General features: G+C 32.6%; 1 protein-coding gene across 2 annotated transcripts; it reads left to right on the top strand.

Annotated features, from left to right (window-relative positions):
- The first annotated feature begins 7,172 nt into the window (after nucleotides 1–7,172).
- On the top strand, nucleotides 7,173–10,538 carry LOC123704121. Of its 2 annotated transcripts, XM_045652413.1 has the most exons (5): nucleotides 7,173–7,275; nucleotides 7,933–8,036; nucleotides 8,695–8,757; nucleotides 9,238–9,597; nucleotides 10,283–10,538. In XM_045652413.1, exons 1-5 carry the CDS (start codon nucleotides 7,173–7,175, stop codon nucleotides 10,487–10,489), a joined length of 837 nt encoding a protein of 278 aa, XP_045508369.1. In that variant the 3' UTR covers nucleotides 10,490–10,538. The 2 variants fall into 2 exon arrangements, with proteins under 2 accessions (XP_045508369.1, XP_045508370.1); XM_045652414.1 differs by lacking the exon at nucleotides 8,695–8,757.
- The last annotated feature ends 2,265 nt before the right edge of the window (nucleotides 10,539–12,803 follow it).

The raw sequence follows: 12,803 nt of genomic DNA, 5'->3' as shown, positions 1-12,803 counted from the left end.
ATTTTTCTGTTCATAATAAGAAATAAATCGGTTAGATATTTAGATTAGAGGCGATTACGGCCGTGTTTACAGATTTTCCGAACGAAAACGTTGACGTTAAAAAAACAACCGATTTTGCGGACATCTTTTACAAAATTCACGAAAATAAGTATACTTTAAGTAAAATTGTAATAAGAAAAATTTCCGATAATACCTCAATGTATAAGAGACATGCACACATATTCAAAATATGCCTGCGGACCGCCTATCCTATTAAAAAAAATATTTAATTTTGGCTATTAAACGAGAGAGCTAAAACGCGCGGGATTTTGAGAAAAAAATAGTGCGCCGGCCGTGTCGCGCTTGACGGTAAGTATCTTATTGTTAAATGTGAATTTTTGAATATGTAACTGTTTCTTTACTTTGCTATCAAAAGATGGAATAGTATGGATTATAAATCAACTTATTTCTTTTACAATTAATAGCTAAAATAAGGTGGACGCGAATTACTACACCGAATTTGTACAACTTCCATTTTGCGTCCACGGTGGGCGCAAACTATACCCTTAGTGCATAACAATAGAACATATTGCGTCCACATTGCTTTCATTGCGTAGCAATGAATTGTTTGTTCAAATATGTAATTTAAAATAGATGGTAAATTTTTGACTAAGACCACAAGTTGATAATTTAAATTTTCATTCAAATTAGCAAATTTTTATGCTATTTTTTATTTTGATATCCGTCCGTCTGTATGTCCGTCTGCCGGTCTGTCTTTCTGTCAAAACCCTTTTTCACAGTAACGCGTGGAGTCATAAAAAATAAAAAAAAAATAAAAAAAAAATTGTTTATTTCTTTTAAACAAGTTTTCATCTCGGGTTGGAGGTAAGTGCCTTCATTTAAGTGACAAATTTCACTTGTGTTAGAAGGCGCTTCTCTTCCATAACAATTACTAGGCATTAACAATTAAAAGAAAGCTTAAAAAATAAGGTAATACATAAATATAAAAATACTCTAAAAATTGGTAGAATGGATGCGTGTGTGTGTGTGTGTGAGTGTGTGTGTGAGTGCGTGTGTGAGTGTGTGTGGGTGTATGTGTGTTCGCATGTTATTGTTTGTGTAATGTACGTAAGAGTTAAAGAAATGTGATTTTTTTTTTATTTTATTTAACATCTTCATTTTACTCCCTACTATTTACATGTTTTTAAAATGTCTTCTGCTTCTGTATAACTAATTTCTTTAAGCCATTTTAAGGTATGTTTTTTACATTCGTTATATCGATTTCCATATATATTTAAAATTTTATTTACATTTTTGTATAAAATTTCTGACTGTCTATTGTACTGACGCTTACTAAATGATGTGTTCGTTTTATGAAATAGTGGAATAATGTCTCTTCTTCTACGATTCGTTATGTTAGGGTCATATGTAGTAGCCTTATGTTTTTTTAGGATAGTTGCAAGAATATATAATTTGCGTACAGATAGTAGGCCCGTTGTGGAGTAAAGGAGTTCAGTAGAATATTTGTATGGTTTAAAATGCATAACCTTTATTAAAGCACGTTGTGCACGTTCTACTTCCAAAAGTTTTGTTTTTGTGGCTCCGCCCCAGACCGGTATACAATAGGTTAAAATTGATTGCGCTAGTGTCACATATATTTTGTTTAGCAAATCCTTATCAGCAACATGGCGAAGTGTTTTAAAAGTCCATGTTATCTTCCTAATTCTGGATGTTATTAAATCTATTTGCGGATGCCAGGACAATCTTTCGTCAATTTGTATTCCCAGATATTTCGCTGAGGTGACTCTATTTAAGTAAGGACAATGGCATGTAGTAAGATTACATTGGTTGTGGATTTGAATACTAAAGTTGTTAGAAGGTTGAGTTTTTTTAGTCATAAAGCTGAAATTTATATTGAATACTAAAATTTACGGTCCCTTGAAGCAGTGAAAAAATCAAACTTAGAAGCCAAAGCAATCAAAAGATACAGCCGCTTATGCTGCAAATTTTCGCAAATTTCGACATATGCAAGGGAATCAAAACCTACAGGGTACTTTACGTGAATACAGCCACTTGAAGTTTGGTACGAAGCAACGTCTTATAGCACAAATAAGGGAAACATTGAAAAAATAATCATTTACAGTTAAAACATATGAAAAAAACAGGATGATACGGAACTCTCAGTGTGCGAGTCCTACTCGCATTTGGCCGGTTTTTATTAAATAACTATATTCGTAAACAAATAATTTATTAAAATCTAATTTTTATTTGCATTTACCTGATAAAATATCACCCAATACACTCTAAATTCCTTTTCTAAGCTGGTGGACGCGAACTGGTCCACGGGTGGACGCAAACTGGAATTTTTGGACGCGAACTGGGTAAAACGCCTAATTCTGCTATTTGTCTAGATAAATAAAAACCACATGATATTTCCAACACAATTGAAAGTAAATCTTAAAAAAGACTATGTAACGAACACGTTACATAAATTTTGCGTTGAAATTTGTTCTGGAACATTTTTATTATCTCCTTCAAACTTTCCAACTGCACTAAGTGGACGCGAACAGGCGCAATTACCCTAGTACCTGTAGGTACCTGTACTATTTCTGTAGAAAGGTTGAGTGGCTAAAATTCTTAATTTCTTATCAACTAATCCTTATGATCGTTTTGATTTGAAACAGTTAACTACCTAAGTACCATGATTTAGAGTAGGTATGTACTTTTCGAAAGATAGGTTATTAATAATAAAAGTCTGCCTACGAACCATTAAATCAATCGATACATATTATATAACGACCTTTGTTTTAAGGAAAAAACACGGGGAAATCCTACTAATATTATAAATGCGAAAGTTTGTGAGGATGTGTGTGTGTTTGTTACTCTTTCACGCAAATACTACTGAACCGATTACAATGAAATTTAACACACATATAGAGGGTAACTTGGATTAACACATAAGATAGTAAGTTTCATCCATGCTCCATCCCGGAAATCCCACGGGAACGGGAACTATGCGGGTTTTTCTTTCAAAACGCGGGCGGAAAGCTAGTAAGAAATAAACGGATTAATTGAACACTACACCTACATTTCCCAAGGAAACAAATTAATTTATCACAAAAACATTCTTTCTAAACAAGAATAATTGAAGTGTTTACAAAGATATACCTAAGGATCGTTAACAAACTCCTTCAAATTATGTAATTAACGCAATAAGAAAATACAAGCACCCTGTACCTCGATATTCATCCAGCTCTTATATCGGTCCAATTAAAATCATAATAAAATTATTTTTCAATCAAAATTATGCTTTATTTAAACGAGTTAGGACTTCAATTACTAAAGCAAATTTATGTGTAATGAATCGAATTCAAAATGTATTACAAACAAAATGCGCGCGCAATCCAAATTCAAAATGGCCGCTGTTTTCATAAGGCTGTCGCGTAGAACGAATAATTGCATCGAATAGCAAAATATCGATGCTTGTACTCGAATAACCTAAACAAAATAGGATACATCATAGTACAGTGCTTGACAAATGGCAATGCACAGAAATAAACTACCTACTACGTCCTGTAAAATAATTATGTAGTTCTATATTGTTTTACCAATGTTGGTTTGAATAAAAATTGTAAAAAATTTTGTGTGGTTTTATGAAACCACGGTAAAAGTGAAACTTTTTTTCACACTATAGACATTTAACTAAAAATTGTCGTATTTGTACGATTATTGTTAGTTTTTTAGTTTTTTAATTGTATCGTGCGTCACGCGACATGCGCTACACATACCAAAAAGTACTCTTACTTCAGGGTAATATAGTGGTATTACAAGGGAGTTAAATCATACCTTCATCATGGGAAATTTTTTTTTTTATTATTCTGATTTTTCCTATTTTTACTTCAAGTACTACCAAGATATAAGTATAACAGAAGAACACAGCTCTCTGTAAAAGGCGATAAAATACTATTTTATAGTCTAGTGTTGTGAATTTCGATTATATCGATACTCGGTACGAATAATACGAGATGAAAATCGATAATTGCTTCCTTGTTCAGTCTCACACGGGATTCGACATGTAATTATTGTATTTCAGTACTTTACACAAATATCAAAATCAAGTATTTTGTATACAATTTACTGTGTATTTTTATGGAATTAAATATTGATTTTTCACGTTTATAGTGTATTTTTGTATCTATTCTCGAGAGTGTTTAAAGTGATAATTTTGGGATATTGTGGAAATTTTCAATTTGACCAAAGGATATTTTATTTTATACATAATGTAAGTAAATAGTCTTTTTGGCGAATTCTGTAATGTTAGAAAAATAAATCCTTTTTTGTGTTGGTACTACGACTTAATAAAATATTGTATTGATGTAGAGTTTTTAAATCCAGAGCTTTCTAGTAAATAATTAATATCCACTTAGGGTAACAGTGTGTTTTTTGAAAATATTTATTAGAATTCAATGTTTTCTGTTAGGAAAATATATTTCGATGAGATTTATATATAAAAACAACACCACTATTAATTCTGAATGATAAGTGTACACCTAACTTTACAGATGGAGAAAATCGTCTTCCTTTATTATTTGAATTTACATGACTTGGTAATCTATTAATCTATAGGTATATAGAATATTATTGTGACTTTATTTAGGTTGGAAAAGTATAATACCTACCTAAGTAATAGTGTGATAATATTATGTACCTAGGAATTTTCCAGTAACATAGAAAATGTTACTACGTACCTAGGTACCATAATATTATGTTCGTAGATTCTAGTGCAACAGAGGTGATAAGAACCTAAGGTCAATAAAACAGTAGTTTTCACTGCAGTTTTATACAAATATAATTCTACGATAACAACAAAATGCTATCGCGAATCTATTAAACAATTTATATTTTTTAAAGAGAGAGACAGTTAGTCAAGTACATCTATATATATAAAACTCAAACCACTGGACGTATCGGGCTGAAATTTGGCATGCAGGTAGATGTCATAACGTAGGCGTCCCCTAAGAAAGGATTTCCCGAAATTCTTGCGGGAACGGGGAAAAACGGGGATGCACGTACAAAGTCGTGGGCGGAAGCTAGTTTTAAAATAAATATCTAAGTACGTTACTAACTAAGTACCTAAATCAAAATTATTGCCTATATTTCTTTATTTCTAATTCCTGTTTCCTATCCTATACTACAAATATACCTAAATGGGTAAGAAGTTTTGTTTTCCATTATATTCTAATATCGCGTTTACACATTCGTGCGTATAGCGAAGCGAATTGCGAAGCGAATGACCAACATCATTTTGTAAAGGCGGTAAAATGCGTTGTAACTATTATGCGTGTTTGTTATTCGCTTCGCTATTCGCACGAATGTGTGAATGCGATATAACAAATATCCTAAATATGCGAGTCTGTGAGAATATTAGAGCATTAGGGGTTTAATGCTCTAAAGTCTAAGGTGAGGATGGATCATGGATGGTTTTAAAGTGACTTCTTTAGGCGCCTTGGGAGTTAAGGTCGCGTATACTGAAACGTCATGGAGTAAGGAGATGATTATGGTATCTTTGAATCTTGCCAAAAAAGTTTCACTTCTTACACGTCTGCTTGGCATACACGTTCGATTTTTGTCACTTAGATTTTTACAGCGTAGCTGCATAGCACATCTCTGATGGAAAATCACATAAAAGAAAGCGAAATGCAAAATCTTTGATTTAAATTTTAGACTTAGAATAAAATTAGACATAGGTACTTAGATATCACATATTTTTTTCCTAGGAATCTATTATACTGGAAATAATTATAATAATAGGTGTCTATTTAGTAATATTAAGTGTCATAAAACTTGTGAGAGAACTGAATGACGTAATAATATACTTGAATGAGCCTCGTAATGGGGTAAAATGAGGGTAATAAAACAAGTGTATAATTTATATTTGTAGTGTCATTTCACGCATTATTTGGATGAAAAAAGCTCCTTTGTTTGGGCACAGATACCTAATAATATATAAACTACTTAGTCAAGTATAGTTATATTTTATCTGTGGTTAGTAGGTATTAGTGGTATTATTCATAGAAATGGTATTATTTTATGAATAATGCATTGTTAAAAGGGAAAAAGATAAACAGATAACATAATATACAATAGCTTAAAACTAAGTTACTACGTACTTAGGTTACAACAGGTGGTCTTTAGCTTTAGAGCGATTTCTTCTAGATGATTTTCAGTATAATAGATGAATGATGCAGTATGTACTTCTTCTACTATTTTTGGGATGAGGTTAACCTTGAGGTTAACTCATCAAGCTGGCTCTAAAAAGTAATAATAATTTTCTGCAATATTTTTAATTGCTGCTCTGCTTCTATTGATCGTGATATCACATATCATAGTCTATACTCATGATATGAAGCCGAAGAGTTTGTTTGTTTGATCGTGCTAACATTACGAACTACTAGAACGATTTCAAAAATGCTTTCACTGTTGGATATGTACGTCATGTGATCCCTGAATAGTAGTTTAAAATTAATCTTTTCTTTATCATTTTTAATATAAGTATTTTATCCCAATAAACCAACAGTTCGTAATATTTTCTGGTAGAAACCAGTTTGAAGTTTTCAGCTTTATTTATTTATTTATTCGAAAACTACACAGCTTACAGTTTGACTTAATCTACTTATATCTATGATACAATACGCCAATTACGAGTTTTACAATTATTATCAATTATATGTATATTTAGTGTATATTTAAAACAGTAACTTATTAAAGAGTGGTGAGTTGTGTGTGCGTGTGAATGATTAAAATGTGTTAGGTACGTATGTGTTATACTGTATTACCTTCCGGTTAAATCTATAAGAATTATCCGTTTTGTATTGATTGGGTTTAAATTTGCTTTACAATAATTAATATAAAATGGCGAATGAATCTTCATTCTACGCGTTATATTTATCACTTCAACACAGTCCTACTAAATTATTAATCCTGATGTGTATGTGTATGTGTGTGTGTTTGTTACTCTTTCACGCAATTACTACTGAACCGATTACAATGAAATTTAGCAAACTAATAGAGGGTAACTTGGATTAACACACAGGATAGGTTTTATCTCGAAAATCCCACACGAACAGGAACTGTTTTCCTTTGACGATCGTTTATACAATAATTTTGACGTTATTTACTCTCTTTTTTCCAGTATGGCTCCAGTAAAATTCGGTTTATTTAAGGCGCGAAGCCGGGACCAACAAGAGCAGCCATCTACAGAAAACTTGCTGAAATCAAGCCATAGTATTGATCAAGGTATTTATATATTTGTGTGGGTTTTAGTTTTGTTAGTAACTGTTTAGGTACGAGAATAATTACGTAAATTAATTAAATGCCAATATAAGGAAAAAATACTGGTCAAGTGCGAGTCGGACGACACGATGGGTTCTGCGCTATGGGGGGTCCCTTATATATTCTCTTTAATTTTTAGTATTTGTTGTTATAGCAGCAACGGAAATACATCATATTTTGTGAAAGTTTCAGCTTTCTAGCTTTCACGGTTTACGAGATACAGCCTGGAGATAGACAGACAGACAGACAACGAAGTCTATGGAACTCTAAAAAGATTTTTTTTTGCTAAAGCGGTGACTTCGATTTTAATAAGCTTTTTTAATGTTAATAAAATAACAAGCTATTACTTAATGTTTTCTGATTGAGTAATACACGTACCTGGGTCCTTTATTTGTTCGCTGTTTTTTTAACAATCTGACCCGGTAAATGTTATTCTGTCAGGACACAAGAAAATTGTTACCTATTTAGTATGTACAACGTTTTGCACACAAAAAATTAATAAAAATACGTCGAGCCATTTCGAAGTACACACACAACAACACAACGCAAGAGTTTTATATAAATATCAATTTTTATAATTATTTATTCAACTTAATAAACAAATTATGTAAAATATTACAGCAGGCACACCTGGCTCGCCAATCCCTTCTACTAGCAAAGGAATAGTCGACGATTTATCACCATTAGACTTCGCTATACTAAACTTGGATGATGATGATGATGATGTAAGTATTGTTTTATCTATAATAGCTTTCCGCCCGTGGCTTCGCCTGCTTTGTCTAATACCTAATAAGCAATACTAAGGGAAGGTTTCTCGAGTATCATTTAAGAAGATTAAAAGATACCAAAATCGTCGCCTCACTCCATGACGTGACGGTATTGCCAAGACGCGACCTTGAAATTTTACTCTCACCGTGAAGTTTCACTTTAAAAATGAATTTATTATTAAATTATAGCGCCATGAAATCGGTTAATTTTGCTCTTGGTTTCACCATAACTAATATAATTACGATATTCCTAAAAATAAATCCCCACATAAAATCTATAAAGCAGTTCAAAGTTTTTTCAGAGCATAAAAAATATGCATAATATAACATAACACTTAATCTAAGGCCGGTTGCAGAGCTTCACCGACCATCAGTCGCGCTTGTCATGTGTATGGAAATACGCATGCGTATGGTCCGGTCTAGCTATGAACGGTTTTATGAATTTCCATACTTAACACAAGCGCGACTGACGTACGCACTAATAGTCGGTGAAGCTCTGCAACCGGCCTAATACTTACATTCGAATATCTTGCCCTCCTTTTCACAAAAACGTTTAAATACATCACGGGGTGCCACTAGGGTCTATTCTTAAGCCGTGCTTATATATATTTTTCAGTTATCCGACGCAAAACCAACTCGAAGACGAGGTAGTGATTGCAGTCAAATCGATCAAACGCAGGTAAACTTACTTCTAAGTAGTTCTTATTTTAATTGCTTTAAGCACTTGTATACAAGCACTTGTTTGTTAAGATTTTTGAAGTGTAACTTCTTTATCGGGGTTGGAAAAAAATTTAGTGTAACATTTTTTCGTTACGCGTGACATTTTCCGTTACGCGCTATCTTTTTCTTATCCCTACCACGCGAGATTCGCATATTTCTGTAGAGTTGCTTAAAGTAAATTATTTTTTGAAAAATAAGGTCATAGAGAAGATTCAATTCTTTGTGTACACTAGTACACGTACACATTTTTTTATATAGTGATTTTTTTATATAATATACCTAGCAAATATGTATTTGTAACCTAGAATTAGTTTTTATTGTGATATTTTTTATTTATTAAGTGATTTATAAAATCTATATTGCACTTAAAATATGTACTTGACTGCACCAACCAAAAGGACATCAGGTTTCGGCTAGTAATTTACACGAACAATTTCAGATAAACTACCGTCAACTACAGAACCCATCGCTTACGTCAACATCTACTTTAGACGATCTAGACCAAATACACATTTACGACGACCCCGCTACACAATATGACGGTGCATCCACATCATACGACGCAAACTCGTCACAATTCGACATGAACTCGTCACAATTTGACATAAACGCGTCAGAATATGACGTTAACTCGTCACAGTTTGACATTAACTCGCAGTTTGACGAGTCATCGATTGCGCCTAGCGAGGATCTGTCAGTTTATTGCGCTATGTTGAAGAAGCCGAAGAAAAGTCGATCGAAAGAACAACAGTTGCGCGATACTGATATGTGGCAAGCGAGTAATATTGAAGTTATGCAGGTGAGACTGTCAAAATCATATAAAAAAGACGTGTGGCACTCGGGGACTGTCGCGGTTAAGCCATTGCATGCTATGCCTTCAAGCCACACCTCCGCTCGTCGGAGTGGGGAGCGTGAGGTTTTTCGTTACGGAATTTCTGGATTCGGTCCCCGCGCTCAAGGCCTGCAATAGAAGCTATGCAATAGCTTAATAATGTATCTGGAAATCTAAAAGATGCATTTTGGTAACTTGGTACATTTAGAACTAAGTGATACGTATGAAACTAAACTTTTGTGGGTAGGTATTTTTAATTAACTTGATATTAATTATTAATTATAGACTTCGAATCGAATTCTGAGCTCAGAATAAGATATACAAATACAGTTGTTGGGCTAATTATGAATCATGAAAGATGTTAATTGCAGTACTGATTACAAAGTTTATAAAAATTGTAAATTTATATAAGTATAAATTTACAAAGATCTTTTTCAGGTCTCTTTTTGTTTACAGGGTATATTAAAATATTTAAGATCGTTATTTTTTGATTTGGTGACAATAGAGCACTACCTCTCCAAGGTGTTCAATTATTTATACCTATCTGTGCACAACTCTCCGAGGTGTTCAATTATTATTAGCTAATATCTGTGCAGTAGGTAGTTTTATTTCCGGGTGTAGATATTTATCTTAAACTATACATTTCTTTCAGAACCTCCTAAACAGAAGCGGGACGCTCGATGAACAAATCAAATGGGAAGCGATTGCCACCGCCCGGGGACTATGTACTCTCACAGATAGTTGTACGTGCGACGATTGTACGGGGGCGAAGTACCTGGCCGGAGTTACAGACGGAGATGGAGGCCTAGGGGCTGCTCCCTTGTTCAGCGCTATCAGTGTTGGCTGCCAGATACAGTAGTTAAGATCTGATTGAAATTGCAGTCAAAATAATATGGGAAAAGAGGAAGTTCTGGCGATATTTGATACTTTTCAAGATGCAAATATCAGGAAAATACTGTTTACTCTGCTTTGGGATAAGGAAGCAAGTCCTTTGAAGTTTTTCGGAGATCTTTCGATGTTATGTGTTTATCTAATATCTATATAGTTAGCATGTACATGTACAATATACATCTTGAATTTGTCAGAATCTAATTATTCGAGTTTGAATCGAATCATTCGAGTAGATGACGTCAACCTGTCATAATTTAACGTTAACCTGTCAGAATTTGATGTTAATCTGTCATATTTTAACGTCATTTGGAAACAGATTCTTAATTTGCAATCAAACGGGTCGAATGATGATCATTCATTGTGATTTTTTAACGGACATGGAATGATTTACTAACGTTTCAGAGAAAAATCAATATTTAAGTTTAATTTAATTGAAATACGCACGATATCAATTTTTAATTGAACTGATGTTATCACATTTTAAATAAAAGTTTATAAATAAAGCTACATTCGCAAACACTCCAATGCAATAGAATAAAAACGAAATCAACTATTTGCTTAGCTCTTATGCTATTAAATGAACGTGCGTGTACGCTGAGTGCGCGTCTTTGTAATTTTTAACATCTATCTATAGTTTATTCATAAAAAGAAAAATTTCTATGGTTATAAAATATCGAAATGAGTACATTACTACAAAAAGTTGTAAGTTGCAGTCACCAAAATGCGATTACAATGTCGGATAATTAATGTTATGTAGGTACTACATAATTATGTACTGCACGATTCAATTAAAAATAGGAACGTTAACGACCTTTGTGTCTATTTGAAAAATACAATTTACTTAAAAAAATCCTTTTTGTATTTCAATATATAATAAATTTTATATAAAAAATAGAAAACGAAAAACCGTTATTCCTTTTCTCCAAGAAAATTAATTTGTTTGAACGGTTTCCTATGACGTCACAAATCGATCCCAAGCTTATTTGAATCCTATGGTACCTTAACTGACATTTTTTCTAGCCCTAAATTTGGGCCGAGACTCACCTTCTAAAAACACTCTACAAAGCTTTAGTGCTATTGCCAAATTAAAAATAGTACTAAATATATATTTTGTCTACATAGGTTTATGGATGGAGGCCTCTAGACCACTAAATACGATAAATTTCGGCTAAAATTTGAAACGTTTTGAATGCAGTTATGAAAATTTAATTCTTGGGACAATTCACAAGAAAAACACAATATATTTTATGTGAATGTGAAGAAAAAATCTAATAGTATTTCTATCGCTTTATTATATACTTAGGTATTCAAATATTTGACAGTTGTCACAAAAAAGCGCGGTTTTTTGACAGTTAGCTACTTAACTTTTTTATTTTGCCGCGTTTTTATCGTCACTTACTCACTTAGTGTACTGGAGGCCTCATAGTGATAGAATTGGTGAACGAAGTGGCTTATTTCGGAGAGTGCAATCCAATTTCTTACTTTTATACAAAAATCGCATACCAACTTGAAAAGAGGAAAGTTTGTCGAGATGTGAGTACAGAAGGGAACAGTGACACAGTATTACAATATTTAAGAATTGTTATACTGTGACAGTGATATGCTATAAATCACTGTGATAAATAACAGTGAAAATAACGGGCGGTGTTTATCTAGTCATTTATTATATATGATATTATATTAAATTAGAAAGTGGTAATTATGTGGACTATTATGATCTCATCGTGTATTTGAAAAAAAAAATCAAAAAAGGGAGTAGCTTCAATAGGTTTAACAGTCTCTAATATATAAAAGCATTACTTGTGCACAAAATGTTTTTCAGCTGTAATAAAATAAAAAAAAGAAAACACTAGTAGTTAACTATTATTACTCAGATCTTTTAAAATTGTCTACGATAAGTGTTGTGAACAAAACTGTATACTTTACTATGTAAAATACTATTTATTTACACGTTTTAACTCGAACCTTATATTATTTAGTTTGCATCCAACGCTCTAAACACGAATTATACCCCTTTACTACACCCTTATACCTAATTATTATTATGTACGTTTTACACTTTTCTATAAAGATATTCGTAATATGTAAGGATATTAGTATTAAATTCATGAATTAAATGTATATTTTGTAGAGATTGTATTATTAGTATAAAAATATTGTCGTGTTGTAATGTCGTGGCATTTATATTACTAAATAATTTAGGATTTTATGTATTGGAATATATTATATGTGTGTCGTACCTAAACGTCTTACAGCTAGCGCGCAAGAGCAACTTTTGTCTC

This window comes from Colias croceus, chromosome 28 (genome assembly GCF_905220415.1).
Source record: "Colias croceus chromosome 28, ilColCroc2.1".
Classification (NCBI taxonomy): domain Eukaryota; kingdom Metazoa; phylum Arthropoda; class Insecta; order Lepidoptera; family Pieridae; genus Colias; species Colias croceus.
Note: the sequence above shows the minus strand (reverse complement) of the source record. Positions and strands in the feature narration are given on the sequence as shown.

Coding starts and splice junctions, on each gene's coding strand:
- LOC123704121 (XM_045652413.1), top strand. CDS start 7,173: ATGGCTCCAGTAAAATTCGGTTTATTTAAGGCGCGAAGCCGGGACCAA. Junction 8,758..9,237: donor GTCAAATCGATCAAACGCAG/GTAAACTTACTT, acceptor GAACAATTTCAG/ATAAACTACCGTCAACTACA. Junction 9,598..10,282: donor GTAATATTGAAGTTATGCAG/GTGAGACTGTCA, acceptor CATTTCTTTCAG/AACCTCCTAAACAGAAGCGG.